The 26,553-nt window shown below is 40.8% G+C and overlaps 1 protein-coding gene across 1 annotated transcript in view; it reads right to left on the bottom strand.

The window, feature by feature from the left end:
- The window catches only part of arhgef2b (rho/rac guanine nucleotide exchange factor (GEF) 2b), a 75,296-nt gene that overhangs the window by 46,688 nt on the left and 2,055 nt on the right, over positions 1-26,553 (bottom strand). Inside the window, exons 2-7 of the mRNA XM_079837767.1 lie at positions 15,754-15,913; positions 6,847-6,914; positions 3,779-3,842; positions 1,845-1,977; positions 320-429; positions 103-246 (exon numbers count right to left, since the gene is read on the bottom strand). Coding sequence (XP_079693893.1) covers positions 103-246; positions 320-429; positions 1,845-1,977; positions 3,779-3,842; positions 6,847-6,914; positions 15,754-15,913 — 679 coding nt within the window. The remainder of the gene's footprint in view (positions 1-102; positions 247-319; positions 430-1,844; positions 1,978-3,778; positions 3,843-6,846; positions 6,915-15,753; positions 15,914-26,553) is intronic.

Genomic DNA, 26,553 nt, shown 5'->3' with positions numbered 1-26,553 from the left:
TTATGGCGATAAGTATTCGTCAATGAAATGAACACTGCATCAAATCCCAGCCAGAGCCGGTTGGCCGTGTGGATGTGTCCAGAGAGATCAGTAAAGGCTGACCGTATATGACGTCCTGTCTCTTGGTGACATCTTTGCGCTGAGACTGCAGATAACACGAGTCCACAGCCAGACTCCAGGAATCGGCCGCAAAGTCCTTCCCGTCCTTCTCCAGCTCCTCCAGCATTGATGTGTAATACATTTCTCCTGCGGAAATGTGTGTGAGAACGCAGCAAACGAAACACACATGCGGGTTTGTGAGTGTGTTGTGGAGCGGCACCTTCATCATTGAGGGACTCCATGGACATGGCTCTGTTCCTGAAGTTCAGAGAGTCTGTGGAGTGAGACAGAATCCGCCGAAGCCCCAGAGGAGAGTCGTCATTCAGACTTCTGGCGGAAAATCAACAACTAGCCAGAGTTAGGGAACCAGGGCTTCGCAGAGGAGCAATGGGCAATATATGATGTCATATATATATATCCAACAGTTGTTCTTACATTTGCATTTATGCATATGGCAGACGCTTTTATCCAAAGCATTCAAGGTACACATTTTACATTCTGTCAATTTTTGCTTTCCCTGGGAATCGAACCCATGACCTTGGCGTTGCTAGCGCCATGCTCTACTGTTTGAGCTACAGGAAAGCACTACGACTTTTTTAGTAAACTTTACTTAATGTCCAATCATTTGTGGAACTTACTTAAAACAAACTGAGAAAAAAATGGTGAATTAATAATATATAACATAATGATCATTTAGCATCTTTTTGCTAACACTTGTGGCATAAACTTTTATTTGGGTTGATATAATCCCTCTATATTTGTGACAATATCTTGCAATTGACCAATGACCATGCTTGAGTCACACACACACTTCAACATTCAGCATCAAAACACAACAACGGTAACAAGGTTTTTTCTTATTATTTATTTTAATTTGTATTATTAATAATACCTTTTAGAATTTAATTTGCTGTCGTTATTGGTGTTATATTGACAAAAGACAAATGGTAAAATAAAGCCAAAAATAGTGAAACAAAGCAATTAATTTATTCATGCCGCAATGCACTCTGGGAGTATACTTCCTCAGATCACAGACAGAATTAAGCTGACAAAACTTAAACGGTTTAAGTAAGAACAACTTGAGGCAACGAGTTTGCACAATTGAATGACGTAAAGTGAACAGATGTGTTTTTACGGTGTATATGTTTTGGAATTGAACTAAAACAGAAAATTGTATGAAATTAACTTTTATTTGATATAAAACATTAAAAAAATAAAACAATTGATATAAACTTACTTAGTAAGTTGAACTTAAATGTACTATGTGTATTAACTACAAAGTAATTGATATTACAAATTATTTTAAGTTAAATTAACTCACATTACTTATTTTTTTTAAGGCAACCAGTTTCCTCAAATTTTTAAAGTAAATTCAACTTATCCGGGTTAACAGTGTACAGAGCATCCGGAAAGTATTCACAGCGCTTGCACATTGTCATTATGGGGTGTTGTTTGTAGAATTGAGAAAAATAATGAATTTAATCCATTTTGGAATTAGGCTGTAACATAACAACATGTGGAAAAAGTGAAGCGCTGTGGATACTTTCTGGATGCACTTTTTTGGGCATCAAATTTTAGGCTCCCATGATAAAGCTTGGAAGAGCAGGAGATTATCAACATAACTCAGAGTGTGTTCGTCTGACAGAAGAGCGTCACACACACCGAGGATGAGCTGAGGGAGAGGAAATCACGGGCTCATCTTCCCTTTGGCTGAACTGTCCCTTTCACACACACAGATTGCTTACCCTGCGATGTTGTTGGTGGAGACGCTCTTGTTGAGGGACAGTGTGGATCGACCTTTGCGGGAGCCGAGGAACGACTGTCTCAGCGTCTCTGACGGGTAAATGGCTGAACTCGGCCTCTCCTTCAGTATCGGGTCTGGAAGGCGAAACACAGCACTGAATAAAACAGCTTCTTCATGCAAGAGCAGCACCGCAACTGGCAAAACGTCACATCGAATGACCAACATTGGTGTTATGAGCAGTGTTGGGGAAAGTTACTCTGAACAGTAATGCATTACAATATTGCATTACTCCCTTAAAAAGTAACTAATTGAGTTGCTTAGTTACTTTTTAAGAAAAGTAATGTGTTACGTTACTTTTGCGTTACTTTTTTCTCACCTGGGCTGGGCCTGCTTTTTTGTTTTGTTTTTTAATAGCAAAAAAAGTCCTTTTTTGTGCAAATGTAAAGACCTCTTCATACCAAAATTGAAATAATAAGCCTCAGGCTGAGGTTGTCAGGGTTCTGTCACTTCGGTCTAGTTTACTCATGGTTTTGTGACACTCCTGTATTGTGTGTCTTGTGTGAGCTTTGAGCATGCTCGAGCTGCCGGCTCTCCTGGCCTTGTGTTGTGTGTGCGGCGTGGTGTTCGGATGCCAGCACTTCGGTCTAGTTTGGGTTTCAGTTTTGTGTTGGGATTCAGACATTCATGCTCCGCGTGTTTGTTTTGTCTCGTGCGCTCTGTCTTGTCATGTGAGCGTGTGCTCTTCTGTCTGTGTTGTGTTCTGTGTAGCACACGGTTCATGTTTACATCGGCCGTGTGCTTTCATGTTATGTTTTGTCTTATGTTGTGTAGCATGTGGTTGGTGTTTTTCACTGGCTACGTGCTTTTATGTTGTCATGTTTAGTGTGAACATGCAGCTGATCAGTTCTCATTAGCTGCATGTTCATGTCACGTTTGGTGTGAGCACATGTCTTGTCAAGTGTTTCTTTGTGCCATGTGCTCGTGTCTATTGTCTAACCCCGCCCACCTTGTTTCCTGATTATTGGTTCATTTGCTCCACCTGTCTTCCCTCGTTACCCTCTTTTGTTTGTTCCCTATTTAATCTCCTTGTGTTTGCAGTCCAGTGCGGAATCGTCGTCGTATTAACCTCATGTTTCCCTGCAAGTCAAGTCGTGCCAAGTCTGTTTTTCCCCCTCAGGGTAGTTTTGTTTTGTCTTGTTTTATTTTATTATTATCATTAAAAGCCCATTTTCACCTGCATCTTTGAGTCCTCGCTCCTTTCCCTTCATCAACCCTGACAGAGGTAAAGATGTGCTGCCATTCTGGATAATGAAGAATAGGACGCAGGAGAAAAACGTTTTACCAATAAAAACTAAAAATCTAGTAATTTTTGCTCATGGCTTAACTGAATCATCAAAGGTCAGCAGCACGACATTGGTCAATAAAGGCAGATTAAATGCATACAAATATTTGTTTTATTTAACATTTATATATTTGAGGTTTGTATAGTACTCTGATTTAGCATTTGACTGATTTTATTCATTTTGAGTAGGACAGAATCTTTATTGTGCAAGTGAGATAAATAAATGCTCACATTTAGTCTAGAACTACAATAACCATCATGTTCACACACACACACACACACACACACACACACACACACACACACACACACACACACACACACACACACACACACACACACACACCTCTGCACTAACTCTCAACATGAGGGCAGGAGAGCTGTCAGTCAAACTAATGTGAAAAAGTAACTCCGATATTTTGTTGTAAATTGGAAAAGTAATGCGTTCCTTTACTAGTTACTTGAAAAAGTAATATTATTACGTAACTCAAGTTACTTGTAATGCATTTCCCCCAACACTGGTTATTAATATTACTATTATTATGTATTAGCAACAGGAATCAGTCATGAAACAGTAAATATTAGACACTCACTTTTGCTCCGCAGGGCCACGTTATGTAAGGTCGCGGCGTTTCTGACCAGCGCCAGCCTCTGTTGCTGCAGTTCATCATTAATATGTTATAATTACACATGCATTTATACACTCGCATATTTACACACATTCAACCATTTCAGAAACTAGACAATATAGTGCAATAGAAATGCAATATATACTAAACTTTTACCCCACACAATGAAAACCTGTCGTTTATTCTGTTGACAATTTCATATTTACTCTCCCTCATGTCGCGTGAGACGTCTGTTAATTTGGGGCACAAATCAAGATATTTTTAATATTCTTTCATAATTTTTGTCCATCCGCAACCAAAACTTTAACACCTAAATACAAAACAAGAGTGTAAAAGTAGCCGATCCAAGACATGATCGCTTCATATGAACAGACTTTTATATATAGAGCACATTTAATACTGTAAACACAAGCTCAGATGTGTGTGACTGACAGATGCCTCGTTCGTTTTCCTGCGTTAAGAACAGTTGAGCTTCCATGTTTACATTTTTTGAGCTCGATGTACGTTCACTGATCAATGTTTGCATGTGAATAAAAGATAATCTGTTGATCATATAAAGCCATCGTGTCTCTTCAGAAGACTCAGATTAAACCGCTCCACTCATATGGGTTTATTTTACTGTCTCTTTATGAGTTTTTGGTGAAAACACTGTCAATGGAGGGACAGAAATCTCTCAAATTTCATTAAAATATATTTTATTTGTGTTGGGAAGATGAATGGTTTAGAACAACATGAGTGTGAGTAAATGATGACAGAATGTTGATTTTTGGGTGAACTAAACCTTTATATTAATTAGGGATGCACTGATGTATCGGCCAATAATCGATATCGGCTGATAAAAGCTATTATTTTCACCATCGGCCAATTATTCAATAACAGCCGATGATCAGGGCTGAATATATCCTGTCAATCAAAAACATGTCAGACTGTGTGTGGAGAAATTGTTGAATTCAGGGCTGTCGATGTTAACCGATAGTTAAGAACAGCGAGGCTCTATTTGACCCTCTGAATCAGCCGCAGTTCAAGCCAGGTCTGTGTTTTTCCTACAGCAAACATTATTTGTAGCTCCTCCCATCCCATAATCACAGAACTTTTAAAAAGAAGTCTCAGCTTTCGAATGCTGTCCATTTCATCATGAAATTCAAACAATAAATGACGCTCTTAACTCTTTCCTGCCAGTGTTTTTGAAAAAAGTTGCCAGCCAGCGCCAGCGTTTTTGACCATTTTCACAAAACTCTCATGGCCTACAGGATATATTGTTGTATGAATATCTGAACATGCATATATTAGAAGAAAGAACAGACCCTCTGTTTTATTCTCGCTACATGCATTGTTTTTATCAAAACTTGAATGTGGGTACGTTTAATAAAAAGCAACATTTTGAGCAAAAATCTGAGAAAATCATGTTTTTGTCAAAGACGGGATTCAGAGCGATGATCAAACACAGATGGAGTCCATCAACACCCCAAAGCTTCACACTCGCTCGTCCTGGGGCGACATTTCATTCAGTAACATTAGGCCGTTTTGATTTATATGATGTTTAATATTGATGATTGTGTTATTTTGCATATGCATCTGATTATATGATATCGCTTGTTTCTGCTTCTTCTTCTCCTGTGTTTTGATCTGGAGATTCAGTACACAGCAAAACCCCAGTGTTAAATTAACACTCCTCAGAGTTTATTTGTGTGTTAAAAGTAACTCTGAAGCAGTGTTAAAGTTAATGAGATAATGAAGTGATTAATTGAGTGGTGATTGTCCATTAGTGATGAACACCTGCTGTTAACAAGTCGATTCTCTGAAGTGAAGAAGAGTCACCATCATGGTGAAGAGTGTTTGCTTGAGTTTTGACCTTAAAAAATTTTTTTTCCTGGCTGCTTTATCTGTGTGTTTATAAAACACATTTGTTGTGGCAAAGAAAGCACAGAGAAAATATCTTCAGGTGACAGTGGCATAATCATCCTGTAGTTAACTGAGATCATTCTTATCCCAATCTTTGATTATATTTATAACCAGCAACACATGGTTTGGATACATTTCCTCTTGGTTTGTCTCAGACACAATCTAATATTAAATACTAAAACTAAAGTAAACACTGATCCCTTCAGTGATTCTTGTTAACAGCAGGTGTTCATCACTAATGGCCAATCATTACTCAATTAATCACTTATTTATCTCTAACTTTAACACTGTTACTTTTAACACTCCTGAGTGTGGACTCAAGTAATCTCTGAGGAGTGTTAATTTAACACTGGGGTTTTTGTTGTGTACTCTTTCAGAAGATGTGTAATAGCGCCCCCTACCGTATAACAGTGAAAACAGGGAAAGCCCGGAAAATTCTGTCACTAGCAGAGAAAGACTTAAGTGTGACGTGACAGATCGCTGAAGTCTTTTTAACACTTTACTTGTAGTTACAGCAGCAAATAATAAAAGACGTCAAGACGTCAATAAAGAGAACAAGAACTGGAGAACAATAATGTCACATTTACCTCGTAGATAAACATTTCCTATTAGACTTTAATACAATGACTACATCTTAAAATCCATAGCAGTTGAATATGATTGTTTGGGCTCTGTTGTTCATTTTAAAATATTATAATGTATCAAATGAGAGGGCTCCCTGTAGCATTAGTCATGTTTTTCCTTAAGAAAATCAAACTATTAGCAGATAACATCATTCTGAATGATCGGCTGGTAGATTTAGTATCAGTGCATCTCTAATAATAGATTTTAGCCGTTAAATTCTACAAACTGCTGCATATAAAGTAAAATCAACTACATGTCTATCCGGATTCAACCTGTATATGTCAGGATGTTACTGAAGTCTACACATGAGCTATTAGTTGACATGTATCAGTCTGGATTATTATTATTATTCCATGTGAACATGAGCTCCCTGCACATATAATAACTTTTTAGACAATAATCCCATAACATTTCATCCCTTGTGCAACTCATGTTTGACGTTTAATTGCCGAAGCATGTGTTGGTCAGCTCATACTCGAGTTAATGAGTTAATCATCGTCTCTTACCTTCTGCTTCATCTTGGCACAGTTGGCCAGTGTGTCGCGGCAGCGGTTGTGAATGGTCACATTGCATGCTGGGAAAATAGAGAAACAAGAAATAACATCACTGATTATTACTCTCATAACCTAACGGCATCAAATACAAATTCAAGCAAAAGCTGGCGTTTGTTTTCAATACACTGAGGTGAAATGAACGCGTGTGTATCTGTTTATTTGTACATTTGCAGTGTAATTTTGTGTCCAGGTTAGATTAGCCAGCTGTAGGTTAACCCAAACACTTCAGGGCTCTCAGATCCTGACTCCTGATGTACTTAAACACCTCTGATTGGCCCTCGTGTTCATGCACTCAACAGACATGTTTGAGATACAATGCTCAACGCTTTCAAAAAGACGCATTTCATTATTTTAAGACATTTTATGAATTACCCAGCTTGTAAACATACTTAATCACTAGAACAAATTGAAATAACCTGTTGAAAACAAAAGTATAATGCAATCATTTCTCCTTATATAGAAACTCTTTTTTTTTGCCCAAAGGACCTGATTCGTTTTCATTCTTCATTTAGGGGTAAGAAGAAGTTTGAAATACCTTTACAGCGATATAGATGAATATGTAAATATGTGCTGTGCTTTCCTCTCAATAACTAATAAACACAACAGACGTGAGAAACATCCGTTGAGAAAGCATCTGATGGTAGAGATGAGGATGTGTTTGAGCGGCTCTGAGATTCAGATCTACTGTTTATTCACACACTAGACTGATCTAAAGCAGCTGCTGTCCAACTTCAGATTCAACTTCGTTTTGGCCTGATTTTGTCGAAATGACGTCACACTAGTTTTCACTTAAAGTCTATCAGGGCCTTAAAGCTTTATTTAAAATTGAGTCAAGAGCCCAAGGGATCTATAGAGAGAATAGAGAGAGACGCTTTTTGTCAGAGTCTCAATTGGGTCATGCAGAGAAGAGAAGGTGTGTTATCTATCTGTGTGTGTGTGTGTGTGTGTGTGTGTGTGTGTGTGTGTGTGTGTGTGTGTGTGTGTGTGTGTGTGTGTGTGTGTGTGTGTGTGTGTGTGTGTGTGTGTGTGTGTGCGTGTGTATTGGGTGTCAGTGGGAGTCAGTGCCGTCTCTGCTCTCAACAGACCTGCCTTTGTCCTGGTCAACAGCAGCCCCGGGTGACATCTCTAATTCAGCGGACAATCACACACACACACACACTCACACACACACACACACACACACACACACTCGTACTTGCATATGTGGTTTAAAGGGACTTTCTATAGGCACGTGTTTCTATACTGAGCTAATAAAATGTTCTAATCGTACTCCATAAACCTCACACACTACAAAACATCACAGACTACAACCTCACCGTTTGTGTCCCAAATGAAACACTATACACTACACCAATCAGGCATAACATTATGACCTAATATTGTGACCCGTTGAGGCATGGACTCCTCTAGACCCCTGAAGCTGTGCTGTGGTATCTGGCACCAAGATGTTAGCAGCAGATCCTTTAAGTCCTGTAAGTTGCGAGGCGGGGATGGATCGGACTTGTTTGTTCAGCTCATCCCACAGATGCTCGACTGGATTGAGATCTGGGGAATCTGGACTCAAACTCGTTGTTGTGCTCCTCAACCCATTCCTGAAGCATTTGTGCTTTGTGGCGGCGCATTATCTGCAGAAAGAGCCACAGCCACAGGGAATAAAGGCTGGACATGGGCTCAACAATGCTGAGGTAGGTGAGACGGGTCAAAGTCACATGATGGAGGACCCAAGGTTTCCCAGCAGAACATTGGCCAAAGCATCACTGCCTCCATCGCCACGCCTTCTTCCCATAATGCACCTGGTGCATCCAAAATGCTCTAGCCGTCACAATCTGGCCCAAACTTGCTCAAATTCTTACGCTTGCCCATTTTTCCTGCTTCTAACGCATCAACTTTAAGGACAATATGTTCACTTGCTGCCTAATATATCCCATCCACTAACAGATCATCAGTGTTATTCTCTCATCATAATGGTCATAATGTTATGCCTGATGGGTGTATGTTCTTATGCACTCAACTGTGTTGTGTATGAATATTATAAGGTTATTTAGTCATTCAGTCTGATCCGCTCATGAAGAGTCCAACTTTACACACTTTCCGTTAACTAAGTGCACTACAAAAAATGCTTTTCTTATGCAGTATTTTTGAAAACATGTTATGTTCTCTAAAGATCATCCCACACACACACACACACACACTCCTGTTTTGTGTTTCTGAGGTTCAGACAAAGCCAGTCAATGATATTGAAGGTTGACACGGTCACACACTCATTGGCTTGAGGCAATGTAGACAAGCATCTGACCTTCACTGAGGAGACACAAGACTGCAGTCCGATGATCAATATCCCACTGAGCTCTTCACCTCATTCACACAGCATCGCTTCAGCTCAGTCAAGCTCTGAAGGTGCGAGAGTGTGTGAGTGTGTGCATGTGCTGAGTGTGTGACAGACTGTGTGTTAATCTCCCAAAGCCTCCATCCCTCAGACTCCAGATTACAGGCGTGACTGAGGATTCTGGGTAGCAGCTGTGCTCAGGGTCGGGGGGGCTTCGGCCATAAAGACAACAAAAGACTGAACAACAACAGCCCATAATCTGTCTATCCGTCTTCATCAGATTACACCACACAACCTGTCACTCAGACGTCCAACACTCACACACAGATCATCACAACTGGGGAATAAAGCATCCGTGATGAGCGAGAGTCTCAGTGTCCGCAATGATGGACTCAAACCCCCACAATGCACCAGGAGTTCCTCCCCTGCGTCTGAGTAAACACAGCCTGCTCCTCTAACCTCTCTGTGGACACCATGTTTGAAGCCTGTCCTCATGTCCTCAGCTCCACTGATGTAATTAAAGGAGGTCATATGATCAGGTCACATGACGAGCACAGCAACACTGGCTTTTCACTCAATCAACTCTAATTCAATCACAGATCCACTCGTGCGTGAAGACGTCGTGCGCCATCACAAGGTTTGAATCCACCGGAGTCTGTTTCATTTCATTCCCAGAGTTCCTCAGGTTCTGTCTGTATGTGAAGTTTGGAGCAGGTGAAGTTAAAGCGATAGTTCACCCAAAAATGAAGATTAGCCCATGATTTCCTCTCCCTCAAGTCATCTGAGGTGTGTGTGACATTCTTCTCTCAGACGAATAAAATCTGAGTTATATTACTAAAGTCCAGGCTAATCCAAGCTTTATAATGTGATTCATAGTTGCTCTGTTTTTGAAGTCCATAAAAAGTGCATCTGTCCGTCATATAACTGCTCCAGCGGCTCTGGGGTGTTAATAAAGGCCTTCTGAAGCGAATCGACGCGTTTGTGGAAGAAAAATATCCATATTTAAAACTTTATCAAGTAAACTTTCGGCCTTTTTAAAGAGGATTGTGCCTCTTGGTGGCGCTATAATATTCCCATTGACTACAATGCATTTTTCAGCCTTTTTGCCTAAAATCATCTCATTGCTGCCGTTTATCTGACACTGCCAGCCATTTTGGCATGTCTTGTCTTCTTATTTGCGCTTGGCCCTGGTGTTGCTGCTTGCAGCTTTATTTTTTAATGTTAGCGTTATTGACCCAATAAGAAAATATCTTAAACAGATGAGTGTCTGTGAATATTAAACCACAAGAAGACTATGAATATGAATCCTGCGGGTTATGTGTGTGTCTGTGTGAATGAATGGTTTCTCACACACACACACACACACACACGCTCATATCACATCACAAACACACAGAAACTCAAGATCTTAACACATCACAACAGCCGCTCTCTATTGCATTTATTTGTGCTGTTGTTTGAAATGTGTTTATTTGTTCTTATTTTATAACTGTCTTTTACTAGTGTTTTTATGAAAACAAAAGTTTGCATTGCAGAAAAGCTGATTTTTGTTTGTATGCTGTCGAGTGTAGTTCTTTGAAAGAGAATAGCAGTCGGTGCATCTGTACAAGTGTTATTCCCACCATCATGGGTTTGAATGGCTTGAAATATGATTGAAATATGATTGAAATATGATTGAAATATGATTGAATCTCTTTGAAAAGGAAAGTCCAGTTGAGAGCAACAGGAGCAGCTGAAGTCTGTCATCAGGGGTTTTCAAACGGGTCCTCCTGAGGCTTCTAAGGGTCCGCAGATCATTCAGAGAGTAAACACAGAGCACTCTTGATCTCGCTCACTGGGGTTCTGCGGACGCGCTTACACACATTTATTCTGAAAGTTGCTTATACAAATCATTTTTTATTAAAAAATGTTCTTTAGGTTTATACATACATTTGTAAACAACGTGTTGCATTTATAATATCACACTTACTATTTATCTAAATGTTTTCTCAAATAGAAAATATACAGATGGGTTTCAGGAAGGTTCATCATATTTAGGGTCCTGGGTTTGGGGTCCTGTATTTGGGGTCCTGGGTTTGGGGTCCTGGGTTTGGGGTCCTGGGTTTGGGGTCCTGGGTTTGGGGTCCTGTATTTGGGGTCCTGGGTTTGGGGTCCTGTATTTGGGGTCCTGGGTTTGGGGTCCTGTATTTGGGGTCCTGGGTTTGGGGTCCTGTATTTGGGGTCCTGGGTTTGGGGTCCTGGGTTTGGGGTCCTGGGTTTGGGGTCCTGGGTTTGGGGTCCTGTATTTGGGGTCCTGGGTTTGGGGTCCTGTATTTGGGGTCCTGGGTTTGGGGTCCTGGGTTTGGGGTCCTGGGTTTGGGGTCCTGTATTTGGGGTCCTGTATTTGGGGTCCTGGGTTTGGGGTCCTGTATTTGGGGTCCTGTATTTGGGGTCCTGGGTTTGGGGTCCTGTATTTGGGGTCCTGTATTTAGGGTCCTGGGTTTGGGGTCCTGTATTTGGGGTCCTGGGTTTGGGGTCCTGTATTTGGGGTCCTGGGTTTGGGGTCCTGGGTTTAGGGTCCTGTATTTAGGGTCCTGGGTTTGGGGTCCTGTATTTAGGGTCCTGGGTTTGGGGTCCTGTATTTGGGGTCCTGGGTTTGGGGTCCTGTATTTGGGGTCCTGTATTTAGGGTCCTGTATTTGGGATCCTGTATTTGGGGTCCTGGGTTTGGGGTCCTGGGTTTGGGGTCCTGTATTTGGGGTCCTGTATTTGGGGTCCTGGGTTTGGGGTCCTGTATTTGGGGTCCTGTATTTAGGGTCCTGTATTTGGGGTCCTGTATTTGGGGTCCTGGGTTTGGGGTCCTGGGTTTGGGGTCCTGTATTTAGGGTCCTGTATTTGGGGTCCTGTATTTGGGGTCCTGGGTTTGGGGTCCTGGGTTTGGGGTCCTGTATTTAGGGTCCTGGGTTTGGGGTCCTGTATTTGGGGTCCTGTATTTGGGGTCCTGGGTTTGGGGTCCTGGGTTTGGGGTCCTGTATTTGGGGTCCTGTATTTGGGGTCCTGTATTTGGGGTCCTGGGTTTGGGGTCCTGTATTTGGGGTCCTGTATTTAGGGTCCTGTATTTGGGGTCCTGTATTTGGGGTCCTGGGTTTGGGGTCCTGGGTTTGGGGTCCTGTATTTAGGGTCCTGGGTTTGGGGTCCTGTATTTGGGGTCCTGTATTTAGGGTCCTGTATTTAGGGTCCTGTATTTGGGGTCCTGGGTTTGGGGTCCTGGGTTTGGGGTCCTGTATTTAGGGGTCCTGTATTTAGGGTCCTGGGTTTGGGGTCCTGTATTTAGGGTCCTGGGTTTGGGGTCCTGTATTTGGGGTCCTGGGTTTGGGGTCCTGTATTTGGGGTCCTGTATTTAGGGTCCTGTATTTGGGATCCTGTATTTGGGGTCCTGGGTTTGGGGTCCTGGGTTTGGGGTCCTGTATTTAGGGTCCTGGGTTTGGGGTCCTGTATTTGGGGTCCTGTATTTAGGGTCCTGTATTTAGGGTCCTGTATTTGGGGTCCTGGGTTTGGGGTCCTGTATTTAGGGGTCCTGTATTTAGGGTCCTGGGTTTGGGGTCCTGTATTTGGGGTCCTGGGTTTGGGGTCCTGTATTTGGGGTCCTGTATTTAGGGTCCTGTATTTGGGGTCCTGTATTTAGGGTCCTGTATTTGGGGTCCTGTATTTAGGGTCCTGGGTTTGGGGTCCTGTATTTAGGGGTCCTGTATTTGGGGTCCTGTATTTAGGGTCCTGGGTTTGGGGTCCTGTATTTAGGGGTCCTGTATTTGGGGTCCTGTATTTAGGGTCCTGTATTTGGGGTCCTGTATTTAGGGTCCTGGGTTTGGGGTCCTGTATTTAGGGTCCTGTATTTGGGGTCCTGTATTTAGGGTCCTGGGTTTGGGGTCCTGTATTTAGGGTCCTGTATTTGGGGTCCTGTATTTAGGGGTCCTGTATTTGGGGTACTGGGTTTGGGGTCCTGTATTTGGGGTCATGGGTTTGGGGTCCTGTATTTAGGGTCCTGGGTTTGGGGTCCTGTATTTGGGGTACTGGGTTTGGGGTCCTGTATTTGGGGTCCTGGGTTTGGGGTCCTGTATTTAGGGTCCTGGGTTTGGGGTCCTGTATTTGGGGTATTGGGTTTGGGGTCCTGTATTTGGGGTAATATAATATTCCAAATAATATAATCCCAAGTAATATTTGACCAGCAGTACTTTTACTTTCACTTGAGTAATGGAGTTGTGTACTTTGTCCACCTCTGATTATATAAAAAAAAATAGATTTAGATTTATCAGCCAATATTTTGGTTATCGGCTTTAAATGTAAAGAATTGTCGGTTATCGGTATCAGCCAAAATGGCTAATAGTTCTTAGGGATCGACCGATATGGATTTTTTAGTGCCGATTTGTTTCCTCAGCCTTAGCCGATGACGATACGGCTGCAGATTTTCTTGAGCCGATATTTGGAGCCGATACTGCTTTTGCTCCCTCAATTTACATCATAAAAATGACACAATGATCAGGATGATAATTTAAAATGTAAAATTTAAAAAAAGGAACATTTATTGAACGGAAAAAAACTATATTGAACAAATAGTAAAAACAAAAAAAAGAGTCACATAAATTCTGAAAATAAATATTTAAGCATAAATAAAATAATGACACTATTGCACACAGTATCAACAAGCGAGCAGCATAATAAAGTGCACACTGACTGTACTATACTTCATTTAAAACTATTTACAACCTAGTCATTTAATGCTTACACTCTAAAAAATGCTGGTTGAAAAGTTGGGTTGAATATGGACTAACCCAGCAATTGGGTTGTTTTGACCCAGCGGTTGGGTAAAATGTTTGCTTAAAACAACCCAATTGATGGGTTAGTCCATTTTCAACCCAACTTGGGTTATTTTTAACCCAGCATTGTTGAGAGTGTAGGTGCTCTTCACTGAATCTCTAGTAGAAACACCAGCGGTAATTCAGGAGAAAATCTCCCAATGCTCCACGTGAAGCTTCAGTCTTTCCACATTTTACCATCGTGTCAATTCTCAGCTGATTTTGATTAATATGCGCGAGGGAGAGCGAGAGAGAGTTTGAAGACGGTGAGAGCTGCCCTGTGGACGCCTGTCTGGAAATAATGCAGGGGAAATATCGGCGAATGCAGCAGCCTTATATCGGCTGATACACGTAAAAATCACATATATCGTCCGATATATCGCTCTAACACTAATAGTTAGTATACACTAGCACTGGGTTGACTAGCAGTGGGTGTGTCAGTGTGTGTTAGCGTGTCAGTGTGTGTTAGTGTGTCAGTGTGTGTTAGCGTGTCAGTGTGTGTTAGCGTGTCAGTGTGTGTTAGTGTGTGTTAGCGAGTCAGTGTGTGTTAGCGTGTCAGCGTGTGTTAGCGTGTCAGTGTGTGTTAGTGTGTCAGTGTGTGTTAGCGTGTCAGTGTGTGTTAGTGTGTCAGTGTGTGTTAGCGTGTCAGTGTGTGTTAGCGAGTCAGTGTGTGTTAGCGTGTGTTAGCGAGTCAGTGTGTGTTAGCGTGTCAGCGTGTGTTAGCGTGTAGCGTGTCAGTGTGTGTTAGCATGTCAGTGTGTGTAAGCGTGTCAGTGTGTGTTAGCGAGTCAGTGTGTGTTAGCGAGTCAGTGTGTGTTAGCGTGTCAGTGTGTGTCAGTGTGTGTTAGCGTGTCAGCGTGTGTTAGCGTGTGTTAGCGTGTCAGTGTGTGTTAGCGTGTCAGTGTGTGTTAGTGTGTCAGTGTGTGTTAGCGAGTCAGTGTGTGTTAGCGAGTCAGTGTGTGTTAGCGTGTCAGCGTGTGTTAGCGTGTCAGTGTGTGCTAGCGAGTCAGTGTGTGTTAGCGTGTCTGTGTGTGTCAGTGTGTGTTAGCGTGTCTGTGTGTGTTAGCGTGTCAGTGTGTGTTAGCGTGTCAGTGTGTGTCAGTGTGTGTTAGTGTGTCAGTGTGTGTTAGCGTGTCAGTGTGTGTTAGCGTGTCAGTGTGTGTTAGCGTGTCAGTGTGTGTTAGCGTGTCAGTGTGTGTTAGTGTGTGTTAGTGTGTCAGTGTGTGTTAGTGTGTCAGTGTGTGTTAGCGTGTCAGTGTGTGTTAGCGTGTCAGTGTGTGTTAGTGTGTGTTAGTGTGTCAGTGTGTGTTAGTGTGTCAGTGTGTGTTAGCGTGTCAGTGTGTGTTAGTGTGTCAGTGTGTGTTAGCGTGTCAGTGTGTGTTAGCGTGTCAGTGTGTGTTAGCGTGTCAGTGTGTGTTAGTGTGTGTTAGTGTGTCAGTGTGTGTTAGTGTGTCAGTGTGTGTTAGCGTGTCAGTGTGTGTTAGTGTGTCAGTGTGTGTTAGCGTGTCAGTGTGTGTTAGCGTGTCAGTGTGTGTCAGTGTGTGTTAGCGTGTCTGTGTGTTAGCGTGTCAGTGTGTGTCAGTGTGTGTTAGCGTGTCAGTGTGTGTCAGTGTGTGCTAGCGAGTCAGTGTGTGTTAGCGTGTCTGTGTGTGTCAGTGTGTGTTAGCGTGTCTGTGTGTTAGCGTGTGTTAGCGAGACTCACTGGGGCAGCTGAGGGCTTCTTTGGCAGTGATGCTCTTGTTGCAGGCGGAGCAGAGGGTGGTGGCAGAGACGCTGAGGGAGGTGAAGAGATGACCGTTGCTGAACCGCGACTCCCGCTCCTTCGTCTCCTTCTCCCGCGCCTTCATCCGCTCTTTCTCTTTCTGCAGAAGCGTCAGGGAAAAGATGAGCTCTTTACATCACAACACAACTGACAATAATGACAGAAAACTCTTTTCTTTAAAGGGTTAGTTCAGCCAAAACTGTAAATTGTGTGATTAATGACTGAGCCTCATGTGGTTGGACCCCCGTCAGACCTCCGTTCATCTTCAGACACAAATGAAGATATTTTAGTGTAAAGCTGATGCTCTGAAAGGCCTCCATTGGCTCAACTTTACACTCTCAAGACCCTTAAAAGACACTAAAGACTAAAGTTACAAAGTTCATCTCACTACATTCTCGTCTTCATAAAGTTATTGTAGAGCCGCTGTAGTGAGATGGACTTTGTAACTTTAGTCTTTAGTGTCTTTTAAGGGTCTTGAGAGTGTAAAGTTGAGCCAATGGAGGCCTTTCAGAGCATCAGATTTACACTAAAATATCTTCATTTGTGTCTGAAGATGAACGGAGGTCTGACGGGTGTCCAACCACATGAGGCTCAGTCATTAATGACACAATTTACATTTTTGGCTGAACTAACCCTTTAAATGAAGTCTGCAAAACAATAATCCTATAACAGTAAACACAGCATTTACAAACTCACAAACCCTTAACATTTCAGCAATATGAAGTTCTTTGTTCAGACAAATGTGGGAATTCTGTTGGTCTGACATGGGCTTTAGCATTTCTTCATATCTGAGACTCAAGCGTTGTTTTGTAGAGAGCAGTGCTCATCATCAGCCTCACATCCTCTCTAGCTCACGCTGACTGATTTAAACACCTCTGATTGGCCGCTGCGTTCATGCGCTCAACAGACACGTCTGTGATTGGCCACAATGACAGTTTGTAGAAAATCTGCTCTCATTTCTGTTCCAGTGTTAATACTTCATTTAGATTTAAAAGTGTAATTATCTAAAAAAACGAACTTCTATTCACCAAGGCAGATCAACATTACTGATGTTGCACATCATCATTCAAGATAAGTTTAGACTTCAGTCTGTGAGATGAAAGCTGATGCATGTTCATGATGTCTCCAGGACTCATTGGGTCAGTTTGATCGTTTCTTCTTCAGTGGTCATTGTTCTGGCCTTTAATGCTCAGATTAAATGTGCCGGACTCTCGTTCGTCTTCTGGACACAAATGAAGAGATTTGTAATGAAAGGAAAGATTTCTGTCCTCCATTGACAGGCTAAGCAACTTCAGAAAGTTGATCAAGAGAAACGGATCCGTACGGATCATGGAGCGGATTATTCCAGATGTTCTGAAGAGACTCCATGGCTTTATATGATGAAGGAAAGTCTGACGGGTTTGAGGACATTAGGAGAGGAAATGACCACAGGATTCTCATTAATGGGGGAACTGGCCCTTTAAGAGACGGACGACTGTTGATCTATTCATCCCTGACTCGGCATTATACAGGAAATTACACTTTATGAACGGATAGCGCCCTCATTTAATGCCATGATGTGGAATTTAAGTAAAGTTAAGTTTTCGTAAATTTACGAAAATGTTAAGGTCTTAAATTGTGGAAGCTCAAATAAAGGAGAAAACGCTGTTAAAAGACGTTGTGATTAAACCATTGGCTCCTCAAACTGTCAGTCAAACCTCATAACTCCACCCACCTCCATCTAGAATGAGCGTCTCTGCTTGTTTGCAATGCAATGGTACATAAAGCACTGATGTTTGAGTAAGCACAGCATTAATATTCTTAATCTGCTATTTGCCATCCAGTTAAAGCAAGTTGTTAATATCATGTGCTTCATCTTTTGCATCATGACTTATCAAAACTGTGATGTGGCAAGAAAAGCGAGCCACTGGAGCTCAAACTGCTCCAGAAGTTAATGCTGGTTCTGATAGAAAGGGCTCAGAATACACAGAGCATCTCAGTTTGTGGAGTATGGACCGGTCAGGGAGCCCATGCTGACCCCTGACCTCTGACCCCTGTTACGGCTGGTAGTGAAGCAGGGATGACTGCAGACAAAGGATGGGTTTTAATGGCTGAAGGAAACAAACGGGAACAAAACACAAACCAACCAACATTAGGTTAACATAAACATTAGAACCGACAAGGAGTGCTGGGAGTGAGTTGAATATAAAGGGAGAGCCAATGACGAGGACCAGGTGCAGGGAATCCGGGGAGAGATGAAGAGGAAGTGAGTTCAGGAGTGAGACAGGGAGGATTCTGGGAAATGAAGTCTGGGACAGGCGTGGATTGTAACAACCTCTGTCCACCGCTGAAGGGTCAGGGCTGTATATGACCAACACAATATCAGGAAGTCATAATGTTATGCCTCATCAGTGTATAATGCAGAGACGTGTTCTTGTTTTACAGAAGAAAAGACTGTAAACAAATGAGTTGATCTGACACATGCATGAAGAGTTCCTGTAGTTTTACTGCATTTTGAATGTGAAATGAAACGTTGGTTATGAGAACTGAGTCAAGAGTTTGGAAAAAAGGCATTATTTCCTGTAAACTGGGCTATTCATATTAAACTAACTTAAGTATTAGACTGAACATTTCATGAATAAAGTATATGAAATAAAAATGTTCAACAATCTTCGCCTCTGGTCACACACTCTGACACAGCGTTTGGGAAACGAGTCATGAAACGTTCATACGAAACCAATGAAAAACACAGACCAGTTTCTCTTGTGTGTGTGTGTGTGTGTGTGTGTTTGTGTTTAACTGGGTGGGGTTGTGGTTTTGGGTATGAAAATGCAAGCTTGGCTCTTTATGATTCCATGTTTGGGATTGTGAGACTCTTTCAGTCAAATGTGCATCTTAAAGTCAGGTCTTATTAGATATTTGTAATTTTAAATATATCATAGAGCACTCAAAAACTCTTGAAAAATATAAACCTTAATATAAAGTTTTTTAAATGATGAAAAACTCGTCTTCTTCTCTACGCTCACACACACACACACACACACACACACACACACACACACACACACACACACTGAGACACGAGTCGCCTCTGATATATGAGGATGTTGCTCTACATTACAGCGCTCTAAAGCTTTAAAGCTACACTGTGTAACTTTTTTAGTTTATTCTTAGCTAAAAACACTTAGTTCTTTCAAAAATATATGTGCTCATTAATGTATATTTACTTCTTTCAAGTAATAAAGTATTCTGGTAAGTTTATAATATGCCATTGTAAACACATACAGGTGAGGGTTTGAATGCGGGTCGCCATGTTGCTCCTCCATCTTGAAAGTACATTAGCCAAAGAGGGACATTCCCGTAAATTCAAGCTTTGCCTTTGGCGTTTTAACACTCGATGGCTCCGTGTCCAATGTGGACGAGGTCGAGCTGGAAGCCACGTTAATCTTGGACTAAATAAGGAACAGAAACTAATATTCACTGGATGGTCATATACCTTTTCACCACTAGATGGGGGAAAATATCACACAGTGGAGCTTTAAGTTACACACAAAATGTCTGAGTTAGCCAACCAAATCAAAGTAGGCGGGGTTTACTGGACACAGAACCAACGCTAAAAGAGACTGAGGTAAGAAGCGAAAGAGAAATCGACAGCCACACAGAATCTCTTTCTCAAATAGGCTGTTTTTAATTGAAAATATGCATTTCCGTGATTCATGGAACTCCAGAATGAGTGTGAAGAGACAAGAAACGTCTTACGCTTTTGGCACATAAAAGCACATACAATACCAGTCGAAGATTTGGAGACAATAAAGGGTTAGTTCACCCACAAATGTAAATGGTGTCATTAATGACTGAGCCTCATGTGGTTGGACACCCGTCAGACCTCCGTTCATCTTCAGACACAAATGAAGATATTTTAGTGTAAATCTGATGCTCTGAAAGGCCTCCATTGGCTCAACTTTACACTCTCAAGACCCTTAAAAGACACTAAAGACTAAAGTTACAAAGTCCATCTCACTACAGCGGCTCTACAATAACTTTATGAAGACGAGAATAGTTTCTGTGTGCAAAAAAACCCTAAATAACGACTTATATAGTGATGACGATTTCAAAACACGGCATCATGAAGCTTCGAAGCGTTATGAGTCAGTGAGTCGATTCAGCGGTTCAGAGTGTTATGAATCAGTGAGTCGATTCAGCAGTTCAAAGCGTTATGAATCAGTGAGTCGATTCAGCGGTTCAAAGCGTTATGAATCAGTGAGTCGATTCAGCGGTTCAGAGCATTATGAATCAGTGAGTCGATTCAGCGGTTCAGAGCGTTATGAATCAGTGAGTCGATTCAGCGGTTCAGAGCGTTATGAATCAGTGAGTCGATTCAGCGGTTCAGAGCGTTATGAATCAGTGAGTCGATTCAGCGGTTTGGATCGCCAAATTTCAGCAGTTTGGCGGTTTGACTGCGATCCGAATCATGATTTGACTCACTGATTCATAACTGTTTTAATGTTTTAATATAATTTATTTCAAAGCTGAATTTATCATCATTCCTCCAGTTTTCAGTGTCACATGATCCTAAATATTTTAGTGGGAACCGTGGTACATTTTTGTCTGGATTCTTGATGAATAAAAAGGTAAAAAGAACAGTTTTGATCAGTTTAATGTGTCCTTCCTGAATGAATGTATTATTATTATTTACCCCAAAGCATTGGATGGTGTGTATTAAGGCAACAGCCCAACTGTTCTCATAACTGATAATAATAAGACATGTTTCAGAGGGATCACATGATGCTGAAGACTGGAGGAAACATGCTGGAATTCAAACATTCAAATATGCACATTTTGTTCCAGTCAAACGTTTGGAAACAATAATATTTGAACGCAAATGAATGTCATTATTAATGTAAATGACGAACTATGATTAGAGGCCGTGTTTCCTTCACTGTTGTTTCTACAGGCTGATAAAACACTGGTCAAGACGAGATTACGGAGGTTTTGTCCAGCACAAAAGTCTTACTCAATCTTCACATTAAACTCCTGCAGAAGCTCGGGCTGTTGAATTATGAATGAGTGCGACGGGGTTAAGATGATTTTTGTATTTGTGTAGTGTGGACGGAGAGCATTTCCAAGCGAAAGCACTGTTTTCAAATGATGAAATGATGAAAGTTTTTTAGAAGCTCACCAATAATCCCCTGTCCTATACAAATACTGCTCGGTCAGAGAGTTTGGGGATGTAATACTGTACACACACAGACTGTCAGAGCTGTAGCTTTAGTCAGAGTCAGAGATCTGCTTACAGGAAGCACAGACGCTACTTCCTCTTGAGTGAGCAGCCTGAGGTTAAAGTCACGAAAGGGAAGTCACACCCGTCCCTTCTTCCCTATTGTGTGAGAGAATCGCCTCACAAACAAGAACAAATGTAGGCGGGGCTTGAGTGTGTCTGTGGGGAATTGATTGGATGGTGGTGGTTTGCTATTGGCTGATCTCATGTGAGTGACAGGTGGCCCCGCCCTCATCATCAGAGAAGAGATGAAGATATTCTGACTCAACACAATACTGATAAATCATTTGCAGTCCTGCTTAAGATATGAAGAATTGTCGATGGTGGCTTTAAACGTCAGGTTCTGGCTCAGATGATGAAGATGGACATCCTGGAGACGAATGTGTTTTAGAAGGAGGTGTGAATGTGTGGTTTCTGTTTTGGTCTGTGTGTGTTTTGTTTCCTCCACTGATGGCAGGGCAACCAGACAAACACACGATGATGATGATGATGATGATGATGATGATGATGATGATGATGATGATCCAGACATCATTAGAGGATCTGATCACGTCTCAGGATGAGCTGCTCTGATTGGATCGTGTTAAATACAGACCCACCCTCAATCCTAAAGTTCATCGCTACACCTTCAGAAGGTATAACTTTTTGTGTAACTTTGGTTACGACTATTAATGAAACGCATTATAGCGCACATTATGAATACCTCAGGGCTCTGAAGTTTTGAATTGAGTTCAGAGAGAGATTTTGGCGACGGCAGCAGAGGTTTGGGTGAGGACGAGGCTCTGATCTGAAAAATGACACTCATTTGTATAAATAATTAGGGCTGTCAAAAGATTAATCGCGATTAATCGCATCCAAAATAAAAGTTTGTGTTTACATAATATATGTGTGTGTACTCTGTTAATTATTATTTATATATAAAAACATAAAACATATATAAAACATTTATATTTATATTATAGATTATATAAATGTATATACAGTATATACATGCAAATATTTCTTAAATATATACATGAATGTGTGTGTATTTATATATAAATAATAATTAACAGAGTACACACACATATATTATGTAAACACAAACTTTTATTTTGGATGCGATTAATCTTTTGACAGCCCTAATAAATAAATAAATAATAATATCTTTTTTAAATTTAATTAAACATTTCTGTGTGTGTGTGTGTGTGTGTGTGTGTGTGTGTGTGTGTGCATAGTATTAATGCTTGCATTTCTCTATTTCAAAGATGTCAGGGAAGAGGCAAATTAATAATCCATAATAATTTGGAATATTTTTTTTTCTTCAGAATTTCCTGTTGTACATATAATTTATTCGGAAGCAATATTCTCACTAGTGTTCAATCAGCTTTCAGATATTTAAATCTGCATATCTTTGATATTTTTACCTTTTATGACATTTTCCCATAATCTTATTAAATATAGGCTATGCTTCAGCTTTCATTTTATATTCTTAAATTTGATCTATAAATTAAATTACACTGTACAACTGTTGCCAATCAAATTAAATCATTTACACTGAAACATTTTATGAGATTGTTTTAAATATTTTTGAATATATAATTAAGAAATGTTGGAAAGAAAACATTAAACGAAACCACCAGTGGGTGGCAGAATGTAAACGTTGTTGCTGGAATATCTAAATCTTACCCGGATACAGCAATGCTATTTTCTGATTGGCTGTTTGGTAGCTGTATTTTTGATTTGATTGGCAGGGCCTTCTGAACTCTATGTGGAACTCACTGGATTCCTCTAATAGCGGCGCAACTTGGTGGGCATTATCCTGGAAACTTCTCTGTGTGAGAAATACAAGGTGTGTGTGTGTGTGTGTGTGTGAACGAGTTGAAATGCGTGAGACTTGAGAGCCCTGGTCCCTTTATAATCCATAGTACAGAAGGCTTTGAGTTAGTGTTATGAGTGACACTATTAAAGCTTCCGCTTCTTCCGCTCATGCATGTGTGTGTGTGTGTGTGTGTGTGTGTGTGTGTGTGTGTGTGTGTGTGTGTGTGTGTGTGTGTGTGTGTGTGTGTGTGTGTGTGTGTGTGTGTGTGTGTTTGATCCTCTCGCACACATGAGACACTTGTTCACACTGCAGTGAGTGAGATCATATGAGGCGGTAAAACATGGCATTCTGGGTAAATCAACACCAGCAGATTCACACAATCAGACTAACTGTGTTGAGCTGGAGAACAATGAGGAGTTTGTCCATCAATGATCCAAACAGTGGCTAATAAAACACAGCAGATATTAAAGCGCCGCTAGTGTTGCCATGGTTACTACACAATAACACGCGGGGATGATGTCACTGATAGGCGACACACACACACACACACACACACACAGGCCGTGTCCTGGGGAAAATCACTGATTTCTCTGAATTTAAACATTCTTGAAAACATTTGGGATAATGCACACAAGTCAACAACATATTTAAAACTGATCTAGTGGATATTTTAATCCAGAGATCTTACATATTGTGCCTTTAATATAAAGCTGGTCTCATGTTTAAGGATCCTGCTCTTACTCTCTCTGTCTGTCCTCTCTTATCTGTCAGAAGTGTGTGCAACCTCAGAGTACATCCATCTAAACCATACTCTCCATCCTAGAGGAGAAACACAGTCTGGATGAGTCTGGTTTCCTGTGGATACGGACACACAGCTGATATGAGGAACAATCAACGAAACTCACACACGGCCGATCTCAAAGATGCGACACCGCGTGAGAAGCCTTTCACTGTTATGAGCAGTGTTGGGGAAAGTTACTCTGAACAGTAATGCATTACAATATTGCGTTACTCCCTTAAAAAGTAACTAATTGAGTTACTTAGTTACTTTTTAAGAAAAGTAATGCGTTACGTTACTTTTGTGTTACTTTTTCTCACCTGGGCTGGGCCTGCTTTTTTGTTTTGTTTTTTAATAGCAAAAAAAGTAATTTTTTGTGCAAATGTAAAGACCTCTTCATACCAAAATTGAAATAATAAGCCTCAGGCTGAGGTAAAAATGTGCTGCCATTCTGGATAATGAAGAATAGGACGCAGGAGAAAAACATTTTACCAATAAAAACTAAAAATCTAGTAATTTTTGCTCATGGCTTAACTGAATCATCAAAGGTCAGCAGCACGACATTGGTCAATAAAGGCAGATTAAATGCATAAAAATAGTTGTTTTATTTAACATTTAATTATTGGAGGTTTGCATAGTATTCTGATTTTGCATTTGACTGATTTTATTCATTTTGAGGAGGACAGAATCTTTATTGTGCAAGTGAGATAAATAAATGCTCACATTTAGTCTAGAACTACAATAACCATCATGTTCACACACACACACACACACACACACACACACACACACACACGCCTCTGCACTAACTCTCAACATGAGGGCAGGAGAGCTGTCAATCAAATTAATGTGAAAAAGTAACTCAGATATTTTGTTGTAAATTTGAAAAGTAATGCGTTACTTTACTAGTTACTTGGAAAAAGTAATAACTCAAGTTACTTGTAATGCGTTTCCCCAACACTGGCTATAACCCGTCTCAGATCTGTGCCACGAACGGAAGGTTTTTCCATCCACACACACACACACCAGCGTTCAGCCTGATTTACTGTAGTCATGCTCACTGTAACCATGGGATTGTGGCAGAATCAGTCGCATCATTTACACGATTCATTTAAGACTTCACTTTCCCAGCATTTAAAACCTCTTAATATTATCCAGTTTAATGTGATGATCAAAAATCTCTTTAAAAATACTGTTTGTGTTGAAATAATCATGTAATAACACATGAGTTGCTGCAGTTATTAGAACATTAGTACTGTAATGATGAGAGCTGAAGCAGGTGCTCTGTGTGTTTGTGTAGTTCAGAGGTTAATGTCAATAATATCAGGTGTGTCAGTGTGTGTGTGTCAGGTATGATCATTGATCTCAGCGCTGTCTTTGTCCCTCCGTCTGTCTCTTTGTTCATCAGAAACCCCACTGATCTCTGCTCTCGCTCCATCACATGACCGGCTGTGTTTACTCACGGCCTTTGAAGAACAGCTTCATACACACATTTATTCAGATCGTCTGAAACCACACACAATTCCTTGTGTTCCAATGCTCTTCATAACACCACAGCTTCTCTCAGCAACAATCTCACATCTACACTGTATATGATATAACATGGGAATTATTAGGAATGTTGCCTGAATATTGGCCATGATCAGGTTCTCCAGTTAGAAATGAAGCTGCCATTGGTTAATGAAGGTCTGACCGATGAACAATGAGACAATGAGGTCCTCAATCCCCAAACTCACTCAGAATCAGAATGTTTACCGGTATCGCTGATTATCAACCCTTTTTTTTGCAAATGTCGACACAATCTCTTTTTCTGTTTAACTTTCGAAACTTCAAATGTCGTGAAAAACTAGTTTGGAAACACATTTGTCGAGAAAAAGGGCTTTAACGCGAATGAATGACAGAATCAGCCTATTAGATGTGCTCCTGTTAAAGCCGTTTCCCTGCGGTTCAAACAGACATTAAATCTATTCTATTCACATTATTAAAGTGTGATTATATTACTATTGTTAAGAATGAGACGTGTGACCTCTCAAACATCATTCATCCCTAGTTTATTTACACCTAAAGTTCATCAGAAGAATAATAGCTAAAGAGTCTTTATAACCAAATGAAACATGACACTTGCTAATAAAGTAATGTTATACATACAATTTAATAATATACAATAGTTTTGATTCAAAATGGATGAGGAAAATATAATCGCCTTGAGAATCTCTGCAGCTCGTCAGATATAAGAGAGAGAGGAAGACTGAGCGATTCTAATACTGACACACTTCTGTATCTGAATGATCAGATTAAAGCGATAGTTCACCCAAAAATGAAGATTAGCCCATGATTTCCTCATCCTCAAGTCATCTGAGGTGTGTGTGACATTCTTCTCTCAGACGAATAAAATCTGAGTTATATTACAAAAGTCCAGCCTAATCCAAGCGTTAGAATTTGATTCATAGTTGCTCTGTTTTTGACGTCTGCGTGGAGCAGTTATATGACAGATGCACTTTTTATGGACTTCAAAAACAGATTTTATTCGTCTGAGAGAAGAATGTCACACACACCTCGGATGACTTGAGGGAGAGGAAATCATGGGCTAATCTTCATTTTTGGGTGAACTATCGCTTTAAAGCCATAAATCACCATCTCATGGGCCGATCTGCAGACCTGACAATCACACACACTTTAAGCGTTTCATAAATACAATTTATTAATATTACTATAATTTTATCTCAAACTAATTAGTATAATAAAGTTGGTTCAATCCAAAAAGCTCTGAATGAATGTTCTATCTGTCAGATATAGAGCGTTTAAAGCAGATAAATCTAGGCGTAAGAGTTTAGGCCACAGCTCATCTCTGAGAGGAAATAAATGAGCAAAGATGAGCAGTTCCTGATGGACCAGATCTTCTGA

This window comes from Gobio gobio (genome assembly GCF_949357685.1).
Source record: "Gobio gobio genome assembly, chromosome: 15".
Taxonomy (NCBI): domain Eukaryota; kingdom Metazoa; phylum Chordata; class Actinopteri; order Cypriniformes; family Gobionidae; genus Gobio; species Gobio gobio.
The sequence above is the reverse complement of the archived record's forward strand: the minus strand, read 5'-3'. Positions and strand labels throughout refer to the sequence as shown.